Source organism: Dipodomys ordii, unplaced genomic scaffold (assembly GCF_000151885.1).
Source record: "Dipodomys ordii isolate 6190 unplaced genomic scaffold, Dord_2.0 Scaffold11, whole genome shotgun sequence".
NCBI classification, from domain to species: Eukaryota; Metazoa; Chordata; class Mammalia; order Rodentia; family Heteromyidae; genus Dipodomys; species Dipodomys ordii.
In genome coordinates, this window is record NW_012267227.1 from 9,162,006 (window position 1) to 9,185,462 (window position 23,457).

The window sequence follows — 23,457 nt, forward strand, 5'->3', positions numbered from 1 at the left end:
GGAGACATATTTATATAACTGTATTTTAAATTATAGTAAGTACTTCTCAGAAATAGTTCTTACTCATCAACATCTCTGAACACCTGTGAGAAACAATCTTAGGTGATGATTTTGTTTTCTAGGTGGATTATCAGCTTTAAGAGGTTTTTCCTCTGAGGAAGGAGAAAATATAGATGATAAAGCAGGCACATCTTTTACCACAGTAATTAGGCAAGTTGATTCTCCCTCCTATGTGTTGTAGATACAAAACAATACTTAGCTCTGAGCTACCAGCTGTGGGCAAAGGAATGTAGCTCCCACTGGAGGTCAGAGATGGCAAATTCCTTGCTATTACCAAGCAAACATGATATATGTGGACATCTGATTGATTCTCACAACAATCCTGTAAGAGGAATGTTAACATTTTCTGCATTTTATAAATGCTACTGTCTGTTAGGTTTTCTATCACTTGAGTCACAGCTTCACTTGTGGGTTTTCATTGGCTAACTGGAGATAAGAGTCTCATGGATTTGTCTGTTCTGTTTGGCTTTGAACTGAGATCCTCACATCTTCTCAGCCTGTGGAAAACCTAGGATTACAGGCATTAGCCACCAATGTTCAACAAGACTGGGGTTCGTAAAGAAGCTGCCAGTTTCAGTGAAGTTGTACATGTGGACAAAAGTTCATTGTCTGATTTGATGAGTTTTATTTCCACATGTTTCTTGACTTTAAGATTTGAGTTTATTGGATTTCTATGCAGAGCTCCATTATTTCTTTGTTCATAAAAAAGTCAAAACTGGCTATAACACAAGATTATAAATTCATAAAGCAACCTGTGAGAGCAAACACATATCTTCTTAATCATGCCAAGATAGATGTTATAATACTACTATTACTATAATATTACACAGAGCTATAATCAGTTCATTACTTTTCAGGGCAACTGGCTTCCTTTATTCTGATTACCTTCAGTTTGGATAGTTGTCCAAGATCTTTAGCGGCAATGAAAATCATCTGGGGTCCCTAAAAACACAGAAAAGAAAAAGAAGATTCAGTCTTAAGAACTTCAGTCTTAAAGTTGAAAAACAGTCAATAGAGGCTGGTCTTTGTTTCTCAGATTGTGGTTGTTAGTGTATTTAATTTTGCTTTTTAATGTTTAAATAGTTTTACAAGGGGGTTTCAGTTGGGCATGTCTGTTTGTGAGTACAATGCATCTTTGTTTGTTTGCCAGTCCTAGGACTGAACTCAAGGCTGTTCCTGAGCTAATTTTGCTCAAGGCTAGCACTCTATCACTTGAGCCATAGTTGCACTTCTGGCTTTTTTGGTAATTTATTGGAGATAAGAGTCTCATGGATTTTCTTGCCTGCGCTGGCTTGGAACTGTGATCTTCAGACCTCAGCTTCCTAAATAGCCAGGATTACAGGCATGAGCCATTGGCACCGGCTTTACAATGCATCTTAATCAATGTTACACCTTTCACTATTCTTTATTCCAATTCACCATTCATTATTCCAATAATCTCCATCCACTCCACTTACCTAGTTCCATTTTCACATATTAGCATTGACTATGCTGACTCCCTCCCTTTAAACTTCAACTCTCCAGACACAACATGTTTTAAGGACAGTATATCTAGGACAGCTGGCAGTATAGCAAAGCTCACTGTGTCCCCTTCTGACAGTTTTAAGTGTGTGTGTGGGTGTCACTGATTCAGTCTCAGATAATGTAACCACCTTGATGTAACATGGATTAAACTCATTATTTCTAGCAAAGTTCTTTTCTACAGCTCCTTGAAACAAATCTGTGACCATTAATTCATAGTGCTGAAGAGGACTTTATTCCTGTTAATGAAAATATGAATAATGATAAAATATGGTGGTAACCAGCACAGAGCCCAGTACATGTGGAAGCACAAGGAATATTTAGTCCATGAATGAATGAATAAATGAACAACACAGGTTCACTACTGGAAATCTCAGTGCTAGAGAAAATTGAGATGATAATAAGCTTTCCTAGGAAAGACCAGATATAGAGAATGACATGGTATATATCACACACTAATATAACATGATATAAACATTCCTGAAGAGTCTTAATATTCTTCAAGAATAGGAGAGTTATTTAGGCGTACTGGGCTAAAAAATAGTAGGACTGATGGGAGAAGCAGCCGTGGACTAACTGATTGACATCCGGACAATTTTGTTCCTGAGGAACTATCCAAAATGGTAATTGCCACTTGGACAACTGGCAGGGAGCTTAGTGAAGCTCATGACTGGGCCTCAAGGGATTTGAAAACTATAAACAACAGCTGGACACCAGAGAGTGTACTTGTGGGTGGAGTCAATGTGTGTACAAATAGAGACGGCAGCATACAGCGGGGTGGTCTGTCACCTGTGAGAGCCTTTGGAGGGGTAACATTCTGGAAATAGAGTCTAAGGTGCAAGTTCTCTCTGTTCTTTTTTTGTTAACTAATCAAAATTGTTCTGAGCAGCTGCTGTAGTAAGACACCATATCTTTTTTTCTATTTCACAGCTTCAGATAAAAAAAAAATTGAGCATACACACTAGCCTGGTTTCCATACTATAACTGGTAACCTCCTCCTATGAATCATTTGTATAAGTGATATAGAAATCTAGAGATACACAAATATATATTAGAGCACAGTAAGATTTATTTATACATGTAATTTGGTCACCCATATGTTTAGATTATAATAGATGAAACCACATATTGATGGTGCTAAGCAAAACTCCATGTAACTTATATTTGATCAGCTGCTGGCAGTAAGTCGACAAAAACATATGCATGTTTGTATCTTGGTACATTTGATAAGAAAACACTTTCCACTTAATTCCCCTTGGTAAATATATGGACTGAGCATAAAAGTGGTATCAATATATATCTTAGTTTAGAATAACTCATTATTTGCATCAATTTGTCTTTCCCAGTCACAGGAAAAAAATCAATTACACTATGGCAAGTGTTTGTTGGGTTATTTAAAAAAAATTTTTTTTTTTTTGGTCGGTCGTGGGGCTTGAACTCTGGGCTTGGGCACTGTCCCTGCCCTCTTCAGCTCAAGGCGAGCGCTCTGCCTCTTGAACCACAGCGCCACTTCCAGTTTTCTAGTGGTTAATTGGAGATAAGAGTCTCACGGACTTTTCTGCCCAGGCTGGCATTGAACCATGACCCTCAGATCTCAGCCTCCTGAGTAGCTAGGATTATAGGTGTGAGCCCAGTGTCGCCTGGCTGTTGGATTATTTTTATCTTGCTTGCTTCAGGATGCTCAAACTGGAACCCCCAGCATGGCATAGCCCCTTGACCATAGTCTAGCTTTTGCTGCCAAATGATCTTTCTGGTTCTTTTGTGTTTTAATGTGTGTGATACAACCATGGTTCTCAAGTCCACTAAAAGCTATCAGCCTCTATTAACCTGTAAGTAGGGAAGTAATAAGTGGAGACGGACTGGAAAGGCAAAAAAGATTCTGCATTGTAGTGTTGGAACTACCTTTTAAGGCTATAAAATTTAACAAAAAAACAGTCTCTCTCCCACTTTCTCCCTCTCTTTCTTTCATTTTCCCCATCCCTCCCTTTATCTCTCTCATCCCAACTCCCCAGGATAATTAAGGAAAAATTACAGATGAAAGCCAGATCACCTTACAGATCATATACTCTGATGCATTTAATAAAAGATGAAAGTTTGATCGGCAAGTAGATGGGAAGTTTAACTACTATCATCACTATTTAAACCTGATTTAGATACAGAATTAATTAGATTGATCATTGTCAAGAAATCGTTTCCCAAATACTTATTTCCCACTATGGATTTAATGAGTACTGTAGTTAATCTGGGTCCATATCATTCATTAAAAATAAAAAAGACAATTCAGTGAGATATCAAAAAAAATTTAAAAAATACTTACTGTTTGATCTGTCAGAGGAGGGAGAACAATTTGTTTTTCTATTTTGTTAAGGACTAGTTTCCATAGCTCTTTCAAAACTCGCTTCAGGACTGTTTTCTCACAAATTTTTGCTGAGAGACTTAATCTGAAATAGTATTAGACATACATATTCAGTTAAGCTTCATCAGTATATCAACTTACTTGACTGGTTAAAAATCCACACCAACTACTGAAATTCCAATAACTGAATCAGTCTCTGTATTGATATTTTTGTTATTTGCTATAACAAGCATAAATGAGATAACATGTCATCTACTATATACAACATTGGTGTCTTCATAGGCAGTTATTATTTTATTGTTTTTCTTCTATATTTGGTATTGTGGTTTTTGAGTAAAAGCTGAGCAAACCTAACTGAATTGCCTAGGATCAGAACTGTTGCATATTGTAGTCTTTGGATTGGGGAATATTTTTTTTCTTTCTTTTTCTTTTGGTCAGTCGTGGGGCTTGAACTCTGGGCTTGGACGCAGTCCTGAACCTCTTCAGCTCAAGGCAAGTGCTCTACTGCTTGAGCCACAGTGCCACTTCTAGTTTTCTAGTGGTTTATTGGCGATAAGAGTCTCACAGACTTTCCTGCCGGGGGTGGCTTTGAACTGTGATCCTCAGATCTCAGGCTCCTGAGTAGCTAGGATTACAGGTGTGAGCCACCAGTGTCCGGCTTTGGGAATATTTTCAAAGACTACCAGTATTTTAAAAAAAATCTGAAATCTGAGATCTGAAATCCTACAGGATAGTTTTTGTTTTTACAGTGGAAGATCTCATGCATGGCCAGAAAAGCACTGTACTGAGTAACATCCCCCTTTCCCTAGAAAATCTGGAGCTGTCTTTTTGAGAATATTGGCATTTGAAATATAAAAAATTTAGAGCATTTCTGACTTCAGATTCTTGAACTTGGGAAGCTTGTATCCCTGTTTATGACACTGTGTCTTTGGTTGTTTTAGATCAATGATTCCAAAATTTGGCTACATATTAAATTATAGGTACCTTAATCTTCCCCCAAACTTACTCAAGTAGAATGGATGAGAACAGGGATAGTGAAGAAACACTTAAAAAAGCACCAGCTTAACCAACCAACCAACCAATCAACCAACCAAATGGACCTTTTAAGTTAAAGTCTTTGACTTAGTCTACATTAAAGCTTCTGCTCTCATCCACCCCTACCAGTACTAGACTGTAAACTTCAAGGCACTGGGGACCTCAGCTTTTTTTCCATCATTCCCCAATGCCTATAGGCCTTTATGGTGATGCACACAGAGCACATAGTTATTGAAGGTTGGATCAGGTAGCTATTTGCTGGCCTCTCACTTGAATTCATTCTAGTCACATTTGTGTTATTTTTCTTCTTCAGCAAGTTTCTGACATGAAACCAGACACTGCGGATTCAATTCAGCCTTTTTTTTTCTATGTCCAGGAAAATGCAAGACAATAGGTTATCTGTGGAGCCTAGAATATTAAATCTGTCTCTACTTCAGAATATCAACATCCTTAGCTTCCAATATTTATTTTCTCTGTTTTCCTTTGCCTTTTTGTACAGAGTAATAAAAACGTGTTGTTCTTTAATGAACTCATTTGTCTCAAAGAAGATGCTTTACATAGAGGAGAATGATTTTTCTCAATATCTTACTAGTCAACTTTAGGAATTTCTGGCAATTAAAAAAAGGGATAAAATTGGGCAGAAAACTTACGTTTTGTCCAAGAAATCCATAAGAGGTCTTAACACAATTTCTGCGTCCATAGCTGCGTTGTTCTTCTTAGATGTGGTATTTCCATTGGTTCGCATTTGATTTAACTCAAAACTCATCTGCTTTATACACTCTTCAATTATAAGCTGGAAACTGAAAACAAGGACTATTACTTCGAGAGTAAAAGTAAACATTGTTCCTCGTCTATTTGAATTCTACCCTGAGGAGTTTGATCTGTTCCAAATGGTATGAATTCCCTGAGTTTTCAAACTTAAACCCTCAAAACATTTTGTTGCGATGAAGCTTTATGTGGATTGCTTGCATATAAGGCAGATAATAGCGGTGATTTTCAGGCTGAATGAATGTGAGTAGGGTTCGTTTTTTTAGCCTCTCTCCCTGATAGAGACAGTTGGCATGCTTTCCTGAGTATTGTTTAGAAAAATGGCGTATCCAGAAATGTGGTTGGTACTAGGACCCTGATCTTCCTTGTTTCTGTGATTTTCACTTTATTGTTTTTTCTCCAGCCTCACTGACTCCTCCTCATGAAATACTTGGCCTCTGTTAGAGTAGGACCACCATATTTATGAAATTAAATCAGAGTCATATTTAAATTTGAATTTCAAATTGTCAACATTTTTTAGCAGGAGACTGTCCATGTAATAGTTGGGAAATTCACTAAAAAATTCTTCATTGTTTATGTGAAATTCAAATTTAATTATTTTATCTGGCGGTCTATGTTGTCATACTCTGGGATTGATCCTTGGAAATCACATCTGATCACATACTTTTCCCGAGAGAGAGAGAGAGAGAGAGAGAGAGAGAGAGAGAGAGAGAGAGAGACACACACACACACGTCAAATTCACATGTGTCCATCTGAATTACACCCCATCCCCCTAAACTGCCTGTATAACCTTTCCAATTAGAAGTCTAATGAGTTCTTTATTTCCAACATCAACAAACTTTTATAAAATATTCTAATTCTGAGGACTTACTAGTTCCAATATGTACTTGTAAGACCTACGCCCCTTTCACCTGAACTTGTGAAACAATTTACTCTCTGTCTCTACATTTAACCTTCTCTGACATCCTTTTAAAGACAAGATTATGCCCTTCCTTGGTTAAAACTCTTCAATGGCTTCCCAATACAACAAAATCTGTAACGGTTTCAGGGATGGTGCTGGCTGACAGAGGGATCTCAGTGCTGTTGTTTCCCACTATAATACACACTCAGTAGTCTCTCCCTTGTGTTCTTGTTAGATCCTGAGAACATGCTTGCTTTAACTCTGCTGTTACCGTCCCATCTGCCATGGAATTCTCATGATGCTCTTAGTCTCTCATTTGTGTCAGGTGTCTAGCACAGTACACCTCCTCAGAGAAATGTTCTTTGAACATTCCAACTAAAGTGACAGTGACATTCTTATCATTCTCCTCTCTATTACTTCTCCCCACCCCTGCCCCTTACCTGGCACAGAACATACACTTAGTTTATTTGCCTATTGTTTATGGTTTCCATAGATTGTAAGCTCCGTCAGAGCAGGGACTTGGTTTTGTCTAGTACTACACAGCTTCACAGTGGCAACAGTTGCTGTCTCTGGTACAAAGGGGTTTCTCAAGAAACATTGGAATGATCGTTAAAAACACTATATTTATAGGCATTTATGGTAAATACTATTGTACTGACTTATTTATTAAAATTGCTAAGAGGAGAGATGTGAAATTTTCTCAAATGCACACAAATGGCAACTCTTTGGAGGTGACAGATACTTAAATAGCTGGAATGGGGTGATCACTTCCTAATGTATATGTATAATCAAAACATCATTAACCACCTTAATTATGTATGATTATGTATGTATGTGAATGATATTACAGTAAAGCTTTTAAAAATAAACACTGGTTGAATGTACCAATGGATCATTTCCTATCTGCTTCCCCATTTTAAGTAAGTCTATGGAGAGTAATCATCTGTGTTGTGCTTTTTCATTCTTTGTATCTCCAGCACCAGTACCCAAGCAGTGGCAACTGGTAAGAGAGTGATAGTAGAGATTCTTAGCATTCCTACTAAGAGGTCTCCAATAATGTTTTCATGTTCCCAACAACAGGAGTAAATGTAACATGTGTACATGCTGGGATAATGAAAACAAGGAAGATGACGGGAAATGGTCAAGTCACTGGAATGATAATAAGGAAGGAAAGAACTCATTTCAGTATTCAATCAACTCAGTCCTGTTCTTCCCTCACACACAATAATTCATTCTACTACTGCAAGTAGTAGAGTGTGCATGAATTCCTCAGATTTTATGTACAGGCTTAGGAATTTTCACTCTATAATGCTTCTGTGTTAAACAGAATATGCATGCTTGCTCATGTTTATATGTATCTATAAATATTTAATAATGTGCCAATCATTACTTTAGGTGTTGAGAATACATTAAAAAAAGCAGGCTCGACTTCTTGCTCTTGTAAGACAGCTGAGTTTTTTTTACTATTTACATTATGGAAATAGTCTACGTTAAAATCTTTTTTTTTTTTACTTTTTGTTTTTACCTATTGTAGAAAATCTTCAGTAGGTTTTATTTAAATGATCACAATGTGGGAACAGTTTGTGTTCATAGCCCTTTAATAGCAAGTTATATAAACATGTTGGTTGGCAAATTTGATATATTGTCAAAGCTTGATTCCACTTTTACTATTATGTTTGGCTTGTCTCCATTTTCAGCTCTGGGACATCTCTTTGGCTTTCTTTTCACAATGCCACTGTAACCCCTCCAGACTTACCATGTGTGTTGGATTCCTCAGTCCCTCGAGTTTAGCTGACCTTTATGGATGTGGCTCATTTCTTAACTTCATTTTTATCCAATTCGAAGGAATAAGCTCTTCTAATCTCTCATTCAGGAAAATTCAAATCCCTGACCATCTGGCTTTTACATAGACAGATCTGCCTTAGGCTTTAGTCAGGTAGTGGTTTCAAAGGAGGGAGAAAGTGGGGATGTGGAGAAAGTAGGGTTTGTGGGTCTTTGTGGTGGCATTTTTAAAAGGGCAATAGCCATAGATACTTGGGATGATAGAATAAGAAGGCAGAGAATGTTGGAAATATCTAAGGCATTGATGTACCATTGGATCATCAATGATCTTTTGAGCTGGAGTAAAAATCACCATTTAAGCACCTGCTTTTTTTTTTGGCACTGATTCTCAAATTAAGGCATCCAGGTGATGGGATGGATCGAGCAAAGGGTATGGAATTTATATTTAAAAAATAGGAGAAGTATAGGTTCTCATCAGATCTATATTGTAAACTCAACCCGGAAGCCAGCAGCAAGGTTACATTGATCACTGTAGACTCCCCCTCTTTCCCCTGCACTGGGTGTATGTGATGTATCACAGCAACAAGGAGGTGATAATTATTCTTCCTATAAGGGAAGCACGTAATGGACTGTTTACTCCAATAATCTGAATCGTAGCATGATGGTCATTCCTGCTTTTGAAAAATAATGAGGGCTCAGATCCTGAATACCAGCTGTGATTCACGGGTTTCTTTATCTAGCTAGAATACTTGCTTCTATAAACACATCTTTTTAGGGGCTCTCTTGCTGGCACCAATCCTTTATTCATCACTAAAGTCTCTCTCTTGAGTATTATAAAATCAGAATCCACACTTGTAGACTTTTTAACCCAAATAAGCCTCCGTTTGAATGGGTAGAGGTGAGCATCAAGAGGATGGAAAAAGGGAGGGAGAGAAGAAGGCAGATACTTTACATACCTGTTTTGAGTTGTTTTGCTAGGCTATACATTTCAATGTAGTTATATTTCAGAATAACGGATCCCCTACCCTACACCCAGTAAAAGTTAGGGTTCCTTGCTTACGGGCCCAGGGATCTTACTGCAACAGAAGATGGGAAACTATTGACAAATCTACCCTTTCTTTTTCTAAGTAAAAAATTTGTAATGAACAACTTCATAGTAACTACATAAGTACAGTGCCCCTTACCTTTCACCATAAGTGACGCTGAGCTCATCCAGAACTCCGTTGAGTTTGACTTGAAGCTCTTTTAGAATAGTGCTAGCTTCAGGGTCTAGCTGCAGAGAGACCAGAGATGATATTACTTTGGAGTTTGCAGAAGCATGGCTGTTTCTCTTACAAGCATCTTGTTTGTAGTAGGATAACTTCCAACATCAGCTAGCTCATATATAGTTTTTGTTCTCCTGTTTTTGTTTTTTGGTTTGTTTGTCATTGGTATCAAATGTACCAGTCAAGAAATTGTGAAGAAACCAGGAGAGCTCTTATATATGAAAAAGTCAATTGAATTAATTGCATGGCATGCTTGCAAATTAGAGCTAGCTAGCAAAGCTTTTATTGATTGCAGTGATAGGGTGCAAGGCATGACAATATCCCCCAATACAGAATAATAATTTCATAATTTAGAAAACCTAATATGCTGTACATTAGTTGAATGTAGGTGCTGCTTTAAGATATATTTCAGTCTTTAATTCTGCTATAAATAAATGGACTTATTAAAAATAGAGGCTTCAGTTAAATCTAAATTTTGAGATCGTGTTGGGGATCCCTTTAGGGGAAAATGCTTCAGACATGAAGTATTTCATAGTTCAGAGCTGTCCAAATTTTGAAATACTTGCCTAAACTTGACTGGCTTAGCATTTTCTATCCACAACACTAAGACCTGGAATGTCCCCAGATCTAAAACTTGTTGCATACTGCCCCTCATCCCCTAGTTTTGATTTTGGAGCATTCTGGGTTTTAGATCTTTGGATGAAGTATGCTAAACCAGTACTGTGACTTTATTAAAATATATTTTCAAAAAATTTAGAATCTTCCACAATAAGATAAACAAATTAAGCATTTCTATGTTCTTTTAGAAGACGATGTAGCTATTTTCCAAGGTATCATTTGTAACCCAGAGTTGAACTTTTTAAATTTAACATTTTAATTTTGTTTCCTTTTCTTTAGGTATTGTCTTGTTTATAGCTTGGAGTTGAGTTGGCAAGGGAATTTTGGGGTAAAGAAAAATATCAGATCAAAATAAATTGTTTTTGGTATTTTTCTTACAGTACAAACCTTTGAGGCCAATTTTCACTCTATGCCAAACACAAACAATAAACTGACACACTGATCTATTAACTTGAGTTAATTTTTGCAATTAAAGGTTAACATGCATTTTCTAATCATCTTAGAAAATGTTATCATGTTTTTCAAGTTGTGGTTTTGCAAAAAAAATTACAGTTTGGGTTGTAAAGAAAGATAAAACAAAGACTTGTGTAATAGATGCATTTCATCATCCAGAGAGAAATTCACCTACAGGATAATCAGGAATAGTCTCTGAAATTGAACTGTAAAAATTTCCTTCCCTTGAACCTGCAGAAATTTAGTTTCCTATCATTAGTATGTAGTTCTTGCACAAGCTGGTCTTATACTGAAAAGAGTATGAGACAAAGCCAAACTTCTGTAAATAAAACAAATTCAATAAGACTTTCTACAAATGAAAAAGATTTAGTAAGTTTATAAATAAATACAGAACCCCAAATCAGTTTAAACTCATGAGATGTAATCTAGGACCAAGAAGTGTCTTCTATGATTTTAAATTGGCTGGAATGGCTACAGTTGTCCAAGAACACTTTTTTTAAAAAATAAAATTCAGAGATTATTCACAAGAAGTATTTACATACCTCAGCAACTGGGTAGCTCTGGGGTGTACTGACATAACTAAAAATATTGACATGACAGTACTGAACATGTCATCTAAGATTTTACTGATTATTTCAAACCATTTCTTGATGTCAATTTACCCCTCAAGTCTAGGTAATTTTTAGGGTTTAGCTTCTACCTTTCAATGAAAGCCAATGTATACTTAAAGACTTACAGAATGAAACAATAAAGCCAATGTAACTCTTCTGGACTCTTTATAGAATTTTAAGATTACTTTTATTAAAAATTACTTTTATTAGCATCCATTAATAGTAAAAGAAGAATTCATTGTGAGAATGCCACAGATGAGTTACAGTCCAGAACTAAGGATCCACACGAATGTACAAGCAACCCGATACTTATGAGACTTTTTGGTCCGGTCGTGGGGCCTGAACTCTGGGCCTGGGTGCTGTCCCTCAGCTCTTCAGCTCAAGGCTAGCGCTCTACCACTTGAGCCACAGCGCCACTTCTGGCTTTTTTCTTTTTGTTTATGTGGTGCTGAGGAATCGAACCCAGGGCCTCAGGCATGCAAGGCAAGCACTCTACTATTGAGCCACCTTCCCAGCCCCTTTCTTTCTTTCTTTTTTTTAATAAACAAACAATACTATTGATAGAACTGATACACATCTAAACTCCATCAGCTAACTAATCATACTTCCCTAACATTTAGCCAAGAAGACACAGGTGACTGGCCACTCTGATCTTATCACAATGCACAGGTTATATACCCTGTTATTATGGTTTCTGGTGGTTGCTGTATTAACAACATAAACATACTTAAAAAGTAAATGTATTTGTACACAAACATATGAATTGCAGCATGAAACATGCAGGGAGAATTGCAATGGTGTGACTCCTTTGAATAATTAATTGACAGTCTAACAAAATGGATACCAGGGAGCAAGAACCTGAGGAGCAGGTGGTGTGGAAGTCAAGGGGAGGGGAGTAGATGGACAGAGGAAGACTGGGAGGGTGTGGTCATGGTCGTATACATGTGAAAATGAACTGGGAAAACTAAGGGATGGGTTTGGTTGGGAGGGGGGGCGGTGAATGGCGAAAGGGATGACATTGATCAAGATGCACTGTACTCCTCAAATGACATGTTGAGCTGAGACTTCCTTTGTACAGCTGCTTACAGACAATAAAATTATATATGTGGCAAAGGGATGAGAGAAAAGTTCTCTGATTTGGTTTTTATTCAGGTTTCCTTTTTTCTATAGGCAGAAGTTGCCCTCCTACCCACATGTCCAGCATCTCCAAGGACATAACTTTAAAAAGTAGAGTTTTATTTTTTTTAAGACTCAGGGTAGAGTTGTCTATTATTTAAAGTATTTACATATTTGTCTGATACATAGCTAACGGTAGTTGGCGCACCAGTGAGTGAAGGTAATATTTTTAAAGCCGTACAAAAATGATTACATGGACCACTTGTGTGAAATTATGCTATTTTCCCATAAAATTATTTTAGGCCACCTTAGGTATTTTGTGAGCAGACATTTCTTATCAAATAATTGGTTATTACTTGGTAAAAAAATCTCAGGCTGTCAAACTACTGCAGTTTAAACACTGGATGACAGTTTTAATTTTGTGATAGACATGTTTGTTTCTTAGTAAGTACAGACAGAAAGCATGTGTAACAAAATCAGGCCAAAGGAGATAAAAAGCCAAAAGGAGAAAAATAATTAGTTTCAGTTTTGATACAAATAATACCAGGAACCACACACACAATAATTCTGATGCCAGTATGTGTATCTAGCCAATTGCAGTTTTTTTAAAGCAATAATGAGAATGATGAATATATCTAATGATAATCCTACTAAGAAAAGGAAAGTCCTAATATTTTATTGAGTTCTGTATTTCCTTATATGCCCAAATTGAGGGAGTTTTTCTTACTCCTACAAACTCCTTAAAATTTTTATGAACTAATAGTTTCTGGTTTGAGGGATTTGCCTACGTTTTCATTAATACATTCACAGTTTCAAAACATTCTCCAATTATAAAGGCAAAAAGCTACTTCATGCTTTCATACATTTTTATAATTTAGCTTAGTTACATATAAGTGCTACAGCGTAACAGTGAACTCAAGTTTTGGTGTTTAAAATTATTGTTACTGGGTGCCAGTGTCCTATGCTATGTTCCTAGCTACTCAGGAGGCTAGACCTGAGGATACTGGCTTGAAGTCAGCCTGGGAAGGAAAAATCTTTAATAAACTAGCAAAAAGCTAGAAGTGGATCTGTGGTTCAAATGGTAAAGTGCCAGACGAATGGTAAAGCTAACTGATAGCACCAAGCCCTGAGTTCAAGCCACAGTACTCCCGTCCCCCCCCCAAATTCATTGTAATAACGAAAGTGCAGAGAACAAAAAAAGTCAAAGTATTTTATTCTAAAATAGAAATGAATTAGCATGTGTGCATGAATAACTTAGCTGGCCAAGTTAATATAGGTTCCGTGCAAAGAGAAATATACTTAATTAAAACTTAAGAGTACTGAGTTAAATTCTGAATTTATATAAGCTACCTAGACATATTCCACTCATATTTCATGAAAGGTTTGAGAATCACAAACCCAGGCTGGCAAAGGGTATTCAATGAGTAGAGTAAACTATAGACCTCTATTGGAACTAACTGAGTTTTAACATCATTGGGAATTTTCCTGCCATTGAGCTATGGTAATACAAACTTATCTGAGATCTCTAGTTGACAAAGTGTCTCTTAAAAGTTCTTTTCTGGTGTCATTTTCCATCTGAAACATACTCACTTGTCACTTTCGTTTGCAAACTGTCTTCTAAATGTCCAATGATTTTTACCCATGACCAATGTGTACAATGTCTGCCAGTTACTATTTTTTCTTTTTTCTTTTTTTTGTTGTTGGTGTGGGGCTTGAACTCTAGGCCTGAGCTCTTCAGCTCAAGGTTAGTGCTCTACCACTTGAGGCACAGCACCACTTCTTGTTTTCTGGAGACAAGAATCTCATAGGCTTTTCTTGCCCAGGCTGGCTTTGAACCATGATCCTCAGATCTCAGCCTCTTGTGTAGCTAGCATTACAGATGTGAGCCACCAGCATCCAGCTACTATTTTCTTAGAAAATAGTTCTTCCACAGAGACTCATCTTACTTCTCTAGTCTGGGTGTCTGCTCCAATGTCTACAAGCCAAAGCATGCATCAAGTATTCTAACAGATTATGCAAACTTCATTCAAAGGAGCAATACTAATAGGTGAATGTGTCTTCTTGGTCTAGTATGAATAGGAGATTTTTGCTATTGAAAAAAAAATTTTGGCAGTATTGGGTATCGAACTCAGGGTCTTGAGCTTGCAAGACAGGTGCTCTGCCACTGGAGCCATATCTCTGGTCCCTTTTTGTATTAGTTGTCTAGGTAGGGTCTCACTTTAGATCTAGGCTCAGCTGGACTGTGATCAGCCTACTTGTGCTTTGCCAAATTGATGAGGGTGACAGGAATGTGTTGTTGCCTTCGGAAAGTGTGCTTCCCAATAGCTGGACTAACAGGCACGTTTCACCAAGCTTAGCCATTGGTTGAGATGGAAACTCATGGATTTTATGCCCAACCCAACCTCAGACCGTGATCCTTCAGACTTCTACTTTCCAAGTCATGAGGATGACAGGAGCCACCGTGACCAGCTTGCAATTTTATTCTGTGGAGCCACAATATAGTGGGTTGACCAAGCTAGTCTTTGTTTCCAATATCTATCCCTTTGCCTGATTATGTGAGATGAAGCCTTGTTAATCTGTTTAGTTCAGAAGACATGGTTACCGTACCAGCGCTGCACACATTTCTGTTTTTGTTTTCTTAGTGCAGATTCTTTACCTGTGAGTTTAATGAGAGTATATGTACTTTCATTCTTGTACCATCAAGCTCTGGTGAGAGTTATAACCAATGGGTTGCAGAGTGATATGGAAACTCTTCAGATACCTTAACACAAATGCTTACAAGATAGAGCTTGCAGGGGTGAAGTTAAAGATCTTCAGTAGGAAGCTTATCTCCTTTCCACAGTATTTACTGCTATCCTGTTTCCATTCTTTCTTATAGTTTACCAAGCTTCTTTGCCTTGTATTCAACCCATCAATTTTGGTGTATTATTATTTTTATCATCTACGAAGTATAGGTCATGGAGGAAGGTGTCACTGCCTGACCGTCATTTTCTGAGAAAATGGGTGCAAGATGAACTCATTAGTGGGTTCACCCTTTTAACATCTTTGCATTAAATCCTTTAATACTTTTTGCATTAAATCCTTTAGTGTTCTTGCATTAAATTCGTTAAGATTTTTGCCTTACATCTTCTAATATTTTTGAATTAAATCCCTTAGTAAATGCAAAATTTATCACCATTTTTTTCTGGAAAAGGAAGCATTTCCAAGAAAAGCTGAGTTTGAGGACCTGGTTCCTTTCTTTGGATTTTGCTTTATATATTATTCCCTGGTGTTCAACTTACATCATTCTATCAACATTTTTATTTTCTTGCCCTATAACTGGATCACAACAATGTTAGATATGTTAAAAGATAAAACAAAATGATTAAAGAAAAGTCAACTTATTTGGAACAACCTTCCTGTTGACAATTGGCTAACATCTTTCCTTCTCTTGACCTTCCAAAGGCTCACAAGAACAAAAATTAACTCCTCATCCTTATCTCTTAAACATTCATTAATCCTCTGTAGTGTGACTTCTGCTCTGGGCACATCAATGAAATGTTCAGTTATAGACGACCAATGGTATCTTGGTTTGCCAGTCTGGTCACCATATTTATCCTGCTCATCCTTTATTCATAGTGTGATTTTAGTTCTTTAGGCTCTTCTGTCTTTGTGCTCTATCTCCTTGCTGACTTCAAGTCCTCTATATTAGTGTCTCCTTCAATTTTACCTTTATACTCTTCTTTCTATTCTACATTCTTTCCTTGAACGATCACATGCCTATGGCTTCAACTGCCAATTCTATGCAAATGACCCCAAATTGGTTGTATACAGTCTTAACAGCATACCTGAGCATGTTGTCTTTCTTCTCGAGTCCGTTTTGAACCATCAGTCAGAATGTATTTAAAAATGGAACTAAATACCTTGTCATCCTGAATTTACTTCTCTTTTTATCTTCTCTGCTTTGGTTAGTGCCCCTATAATTTTTTTTAAGGGAGAAATGTTAAAATCATCTTTGAATTCTGTATCCTTCCTCCTCTGTATATGTGGATACCAAATGTGGCTGACAGTCTCTCTGAAATGTTTTCTCCATCTTCTTTGTCCTCTTTACCTCTCGACTCAGCACTTTTCCATCTCGTCTGCTGCTGCCACCTCCAACCTGGGCTGTTGTTCCCTATTTTCTCTTTCCATTCTCCTAATTGCTACTCCCAGAGTAGGTTCAATATAACCACGTCTGATCTTAGTCCTCGCTGATCTCTCAAGCTGGCATTCACTAGGGAAGGGATTTCAAGCAATTTCTCACAATCTTATCTGGGCTTCTGGTATTTCTTTTATTTTGGAAAAAAGGTCAATTCTCTCCAACACTACTACTGATCCGGATCTATTCATTTAAGAAAGACTAGCTCATACTAAAATAATTGATAAATCAGTGGGCATTCCCTAATGAATCCATTACAAGGGTATTCTCTCTGAAATGCCCTAAGTCACTTTATAAATTTGTGACATTTGCTTGGGGACTGTAGTACATGGTTGAAAAAGCAAACCCATTATCCTGTCTATTTCAAACCAATTTCCCCAGCACCAAGACACTATGCTTTTTTTTTTTTTCCTATTTTTTCAGTTTTATTCTTTGGAGAGAACTGTTTCCAGTGTACATGCTCACACTCAGAGATGGATTATAGCATATTCCTAATTTCATTCAGATTTGCATGGAAGCTGTGCAATAGCATCGGTTACATTATATGTTCAGGTTTCTAACTTTCTGGCTTTTCAAAAACTTGGAGGCTCCCAGTAGCTGTCTCCCATGCTAATTAAAGGGAGTATACAGCGAATCTGTCATTGTACTTCAAAGCAACTAAATGTCTTTGGGATAAGTTAGTTTATTTAGCCTAGAGAACCAAAGGGGAAAGGGGAAAAAGATTGTTTTATCTTTTGAAATTCATTCACTGTAGTATTGAATTTCGGATATTTCTACTTCTAGGGTTTTTTCTACTTCTACTTCAAAAATTTAGGATTTTTCTACTTCTATGTTTCCGTGCTGTTTTACTTTGAATTATGTCTCTGAGCCTTCTCTAGGGATGGGATACTCTTTTCTATACCACATATGCTATCCTTCTGTTAATGGATCGCTAACAAGACTCTTGTGCTTATCACTACAGGATTTCTGAATGTTGTTCAACTTCTTTCTTTTTTACAGGTGGAGGAAAAAAAACAAAGGCCAGATAATGTGTCATGTTTTTAGAGCCACATGGAGGTTGAAGCTATTTTTCCCCAAGGCAATTCCCTTTTGAAAATATTCATTGTAAAAAGCAAAAAACTTAAGTATCACTGGCCCAGAGAGGAACTTAGTGTGACTAAAGGCTGTGAAACTGCACAAGGTTAAGAATAAGCCAGGATAGAAAAAAATGAGATCCTGAAGAACTTTATTCTGTAAATATTGACTTTTAAAAAATCGTCTAGTCCTATTATTCTGGTTTTCTATTTGGCTGCTCTTGTTGCTCATGGTTACCACTGTAAGTACAAGCTGGAGCACTGGCTTTAGTACTTGTTAAACCTCAACTGATGGGGATAAAGATTTTCCATGATCCATTTGCACAAGGCAACAGAGGATCACTCAGTCTAGCAGAAGAGGGAGAACTGACTGGGTTTAAAAACTGAGTTTTAGAGAAGGGAAAAAGGGAAGGAAAGAGGTTGATCAATGGGGTACAATGGAAGCTCTAAAGTTCTATTGCACAGCAGAGTAAACATAGTTAACAATAGCTAGAAGATTTTGATTGTACTATCCATTGAAAAACAATCAACGTTTAAGGTGATGAGTATAACATTCCAAGTTGATCGGTACAATGCATACATGAACCAGAGCACCTCACTGTACTCCACAAATACATCAACTTATTATATGTCAATCATATAAGGCAGGTGCTAGTGGTTCATGCCTATAATCCTAGCTACTGGGGAGGCTGAGAATATTGCTAGACAGATAAACATTGAGACTCCCCCTTCTCAATGAAGAGCTGAAATCAGTGCAATAGATACCTGTTTTCCCAGCTACCAGGAAGCCTGACATAGATGGACAATGCCCAGGTAGGAAGAGAGTGAGACCCTATCTCAAAAATCAGTACTGGAGGCATGGCTGTGCAGTGAAGAATGCTTGCTTAGCAAGCAAGAGGCCCTAAGTTCAAACCCCAGTTCCAACCAAGTAACAAATAACTGCTCCCTTTTTTTAAAGCACCAACTGTAATCAAGACTAAAACAATAATAGTGGAAAAGGGAAACTATATTTTGACCACTGACTACAACAATTTGCGGTGTGTTTGAGCAGGCAAAAGCCATCGAGGGTGATCATCACAAAGTCATGGGAAGGATTTTTTCCTCAAAGATGGCAATTCAAGGGCAACTCTTATTTCTCTCCTTTTTGGCTTTCTCTTGAAGTGTTCTCAAGGGTCAGAGAGAGAGGTTAGTCTAAAAAGAGACCTGGCAGTATGTGACTGACACCGTGAGCTCTCCAGTACTCTGGAGAAAGGGGGTTAACAACTAGTGGTTGTGTGGGTCAGCATGAGGTGGGCAGTCCAGAGATCTATCAACCTCTGTGGCCTGACCTTTGCTTGAATCACACGCTTAGCTGTTAAACCTAACTTTATGTGGTAGTAGTTAGTGCTGGATTCTTAGTTATATTTGTGAAATCACCTCAATACAAGTTGTCCTTCTAGCCTTCATTATTCTCTTAATTTTCTATTCAATCCAGTTTGTTATATCTAATTACAGAGATGTTTGGGAAGAAAAAGCAATCAGTCCGTGTCTGTATTCTGCCAAAATAAAAGCCCAGCACTTCAAACATTCAATTCTCCTTATGATCTGGACCTACAAAAACTAAAAATCACTGGTTACATTCACTGAATTCAGCCAATGGACATCTCCCTTTTGAGCTTTCTTTTCATGATAGAAAGCTGGGTTTATTCTATTATTGCAGGATAAAATAGCCACACAACAATTAGGTTGTGGATGTGTATGTGTGTATATATATACACACACATCCACACACATCCACAACCTAATTGTGTATATATACATCCATACACACACATCCACAGCCGTGTGTGTGTGTGTGTGTGTGTGTGTGTGTGTGTGTGTGTACTGGGGCTTGAAATCAAGGCTTGGACATTGTTCCTTAGCTTTTTTGCTCAAGGCTGGTGCTCTGCCACTTGAGTAACAGCTCCATTTGTGGCTTTTTGTTGGTTAATTAGAGGTAAGAGTCTCATGGACCCTCTTATGCCTGGAGTTGGTTTTAAAATATGATCCTGGGACTGGGAAGGTGGCTCAGTAGTAGAGTGCTTGCCTTGCATGCATGAGGACGTAGGTTCAATTCCTCAGTACCACATAAGCAGAAAAAGCTGGAAGTGGCACTGTGGCTCAAGTGGTAGAGCACTAGCCTTGAGCTGAAGAACTGAGGGACAGTGCTTAGGCCCAGAGTTCAGGCCCCATGACTGACAAAAAAAATGATCCTTAGATCTCAGCCTCCTGAATAGCTAGGATTACAGGTGCTAGCCACAGGCACCTGTCTTGGACCTCATTTGTTTGTTTGTTTTTAAAGGTGACTCTTCATAGTTTTCAAAAATTATTTTCTTGGTGTGTTTTCTAGAGGAACCAGAGTTACAATGCTGCTGTGTCCTCTTAATTGGTATACAATAGAATAGGTTGGAAACTCAGTTTATGTGGTGAACAATTTGATAGTTTTCTTTGCTCTTTTGATTTTTTTAAAAAATGAACTGGGTCAATATGGCCTATAGGACATGGTGCATGCCACTGTTAATGCTAGATACTCAAGTGACGACTCTCAAAGTCAATAACATAATCCTAGGATATTCATAAGGTCAGACATGCTTCCATCACAGACTCTGCTTTAACCACATCAGGTTAAAGCAGTGGAGAAGGGCAGTATCATGCAGCTTTGTCCACCAGCCGCAAACACTTTGCAGACAGAACTAGAGGCAAGCAACGATGCTACCAGCAGCCAACCAAGAAACATACAGCATTTACAATTATTTTGAGCAAAAGCACGAACAATCATTTGCTAACTATATTTTATTTTTGGTTGCAGCAAGAAGTGTACAGAGTGATGGAGGGCAAAAAGCAATAAACTCCTAAGAGAGGAGTTGGCAAGTTTCCCTTAATAATATCAGTCAAAGACTTAATAAGCCATTCCATTGATAGGAGGAATAAACTTGAAATTCGCATTTGCTCATATTGCATAACTTTCACAGGCCATTGGGTCTGTCTATGCCAAGTGCTGTAGATATGATCCATATTGAAAGTTGAATCCTGTCATTTTCAATAAAATTCTTTTACATCTTCAGAACAAACCGTAAGTTAAGGAACCCATTTTCAGACTGACATATGCAGATAACTGTAGTAAGAATCTACCTAGTATTTTGAGATTCTGATGCCTGGATCAGGCTAAGTGATGTGACCAATAACTCTAATGTCATTTTATATTAATTAGCTATTTTTTTGGGGGGATGGGGAACTGGAAGGTTGTTTATACTAAGGGTATAGGTCCTGCGTTCTCCCCAATGTTTCTTCACAAATACCTGTGTTGATTCTAATTGGGCCTTCTTTTTCTTAGCAATAACAGATAAGAGATTAAAGGAAGGGAAATGGAGAAAATAAATTTAGGAAACATCCAAAAATATAAAGAGGAAAAATGCCTACAGGTAGGAAACTAGAGTCAATGATAGCAACCCACTAGATTCTATCTATCTATCTATCTATCTATCTATCTATCTATCTATCTATCTATCTATGGAAGCTAAGCCTTAAAGTTGATTTCACTCATTTACTTAAGTGGATTGATCCTGTGTATTTTTTGGGAGGAGTTTAACAAATAAACATTGCATGAGTTACAAAGAGAGAAAGCTCCCACGCCTAGAATTTCCGTCTTCATTATTTTGCCCAGTAAAAGAGAAGGGTCTCTGAACTAGTCATTGACTTGAAACTAAGTTTATAATGCGAATCTGGTAATGGTATCTGGAATAAGAATCCATTTTTAACAGATTAACAGGGTCCCTTATAATGTGTCAGGGTGGAAGATGGCCTGATCCATACACTTTCCTGTAAGTTTAGGCTTGATTCATCTGTTTGGTCTGTCTTCTTTGATTTATCTGATTCATAAATACTCATTTTGCCAGCATATTGCCCATGTTAGACCCTACATTTAGATAAGTGATGAAATAGTAGTAGCAGGAGGAAAATTTTCTGGAAATACGACATTTTAAAGATCATTTCATTTAAAAAAATTGGTGTTTAAATCTACCGAATTTCACAGATCAGATTTCCCAGAAGAAACCAGTGCTTTCTTCAATACTTCTCAATACATGAATTGGACCTGTAGGTCTGAATATAAAGCATCACTGAAATTAAGAAGGGCATCTCCAGTGATGATTCCTGATGGCTTGTGCCCAAGCCCAATCTTTAAAAAGAGGCATTTGTAGCCTCATAAATTTAGAAATAGGAGGAATATTTACTTTGAATTCCAATCTGGCTTTCCATGCGTTCCTATATCTTGCTACAGTAAGGATACATGAAATAATCTTTTTAAATTAAGTTTTTTTATTGTGAAAATACTGTACAGAGGGGTTACAGTTACATGAGCAAGGTAATGAGCACATTTCTTATCCGGCATTGTTGCCTTCTCCTTTGCTTTTCCCCTACCATCCCTTCCCTCCCACCTCCTCAGCTACACCCCCCCCCCATGAAGGAATCTTAAAGAGAAGTGTCTATATATTCATGACACAGTACCCTTGGGATTCCATTGGTGGGAGATGGAATGGGAGAACCCTAGCTTCCTGATGCTCTTTCCAATCATCCCCCATCTTTCAGATGCTTATATTGGTTCATGAAAAAAGAAGAGAAGACCATGGCAGGTGGGAAGCAGGGGATGTGCACAGCTAAGGTTTCCCTCTTTGCCCCATCCAAACAAAGCAGGTGAGAACTGGTAGGAAATGCAATGGCCTTTAAGGTATAGGGAGGGGCACACAGCCAGGGAAAGGGGAAGATGCATATTATGATCACAAACCTCATAAGAGAATCTTTCTCCTTCCTTCTTCTGTTCATTATTGGCAAGCCAAAGACGTTGGACAGAGACAGGACCATTACACGCACAACACAACACAACACATTTGATGCAAGTTTGCCCAAGTACAAAAATAAACCACTGATAGATCCAAAACCACTACTGCCAGAACACCACAAATGAATGGACATTGTATGATACAATAAAAATCGACTCTCCTGTGGTACTATACAGATCATTAGCATTTTCATATATACATACATATACACACATGAAATTGTATATACAGATCTACTGGGTACTTCTTCCTCCCATTCAATTTTCTATTTCCCAATGTATTCTGTTGTAATTATCATCTTAATTATTAATGGGATATTAGGTTATGATCAACTTCCTGGTCATTGATAAACCACTTAAGAACTTGGTTAAGACATTTCTCATTGATGAGCAATACATTGCTAATGGTCTGTAAGTCACATTTGGCAAATACAGCAGTGAAGATCTACTCACCTCTTTCCCTCCCATTGATTCAAACATTTTTTCCAGCTGGACCCGCAATTGCTGAATATTGTTCATCAAGATACAGGGCTTTAAGTTAAAAAAATGACAGTATGGTAAATATCCTTTATATATTCAATTACTGAATGAGTCATACGTATGTCATTCTTGGTGGTCTCTTATTACATATGGCAAGCATAATAATCCTGCCATTTTAAGTTATGGTTTTTAACAGCCTAGAGTGGAAAAGGAAAAAAATCTTATGACTTTGTTGGTAAATTATATTTAATAACCTGCTCACCATGAGAGATTTGCTACCAAAGTTGCTTTCATCCTTAATATTATGATGTAAAATACTTACAAATTAAAAATGCTGAACTTGAAAATTTTGTATTTGAGAAAACTGAGGAGTTTAAATTCTTCT

General features: G+C 37.5%; 1 protein-coding gene across 1 annotated transcript in view; it reads right to left on the reverse strand.

Annotated features, from left to right (window-relative positions):
- The window catches only part of Unc13c (unc-13 homolog C (C. elegans)), a 276,186-nt gene that overhangs the window by 41,859 nt on the left and 210,870 nt on the right, over window positions 1–23,457 (reverse strand). Inside the window, exons 23-27 of the mRNA XM_013010022.1 lie at window positions 23,046–23,123; window positions 9,609–9,697; window positions 5,623–5,772; window positions 3,899–4,022; window positions 946–1,002 (exon numbers count right to left, since the gene is read on the reverse strand). Coding sequence (XP_012865476.1) covers window positions 946–1,002; window positions 3,899–4,022; window positions 5,623–5,772; window positions 9,609–9,697; window positions 23,046–23,123 — 498 coding nt within the window. The remainder of the gene's footprint in view (window positions 1–945; window positions 1,003–3,898; window positions 4,023–5,622; window positions 5,773–9,608; window positions 9,698–23,045; window positions 23,124–23,457) is intronic.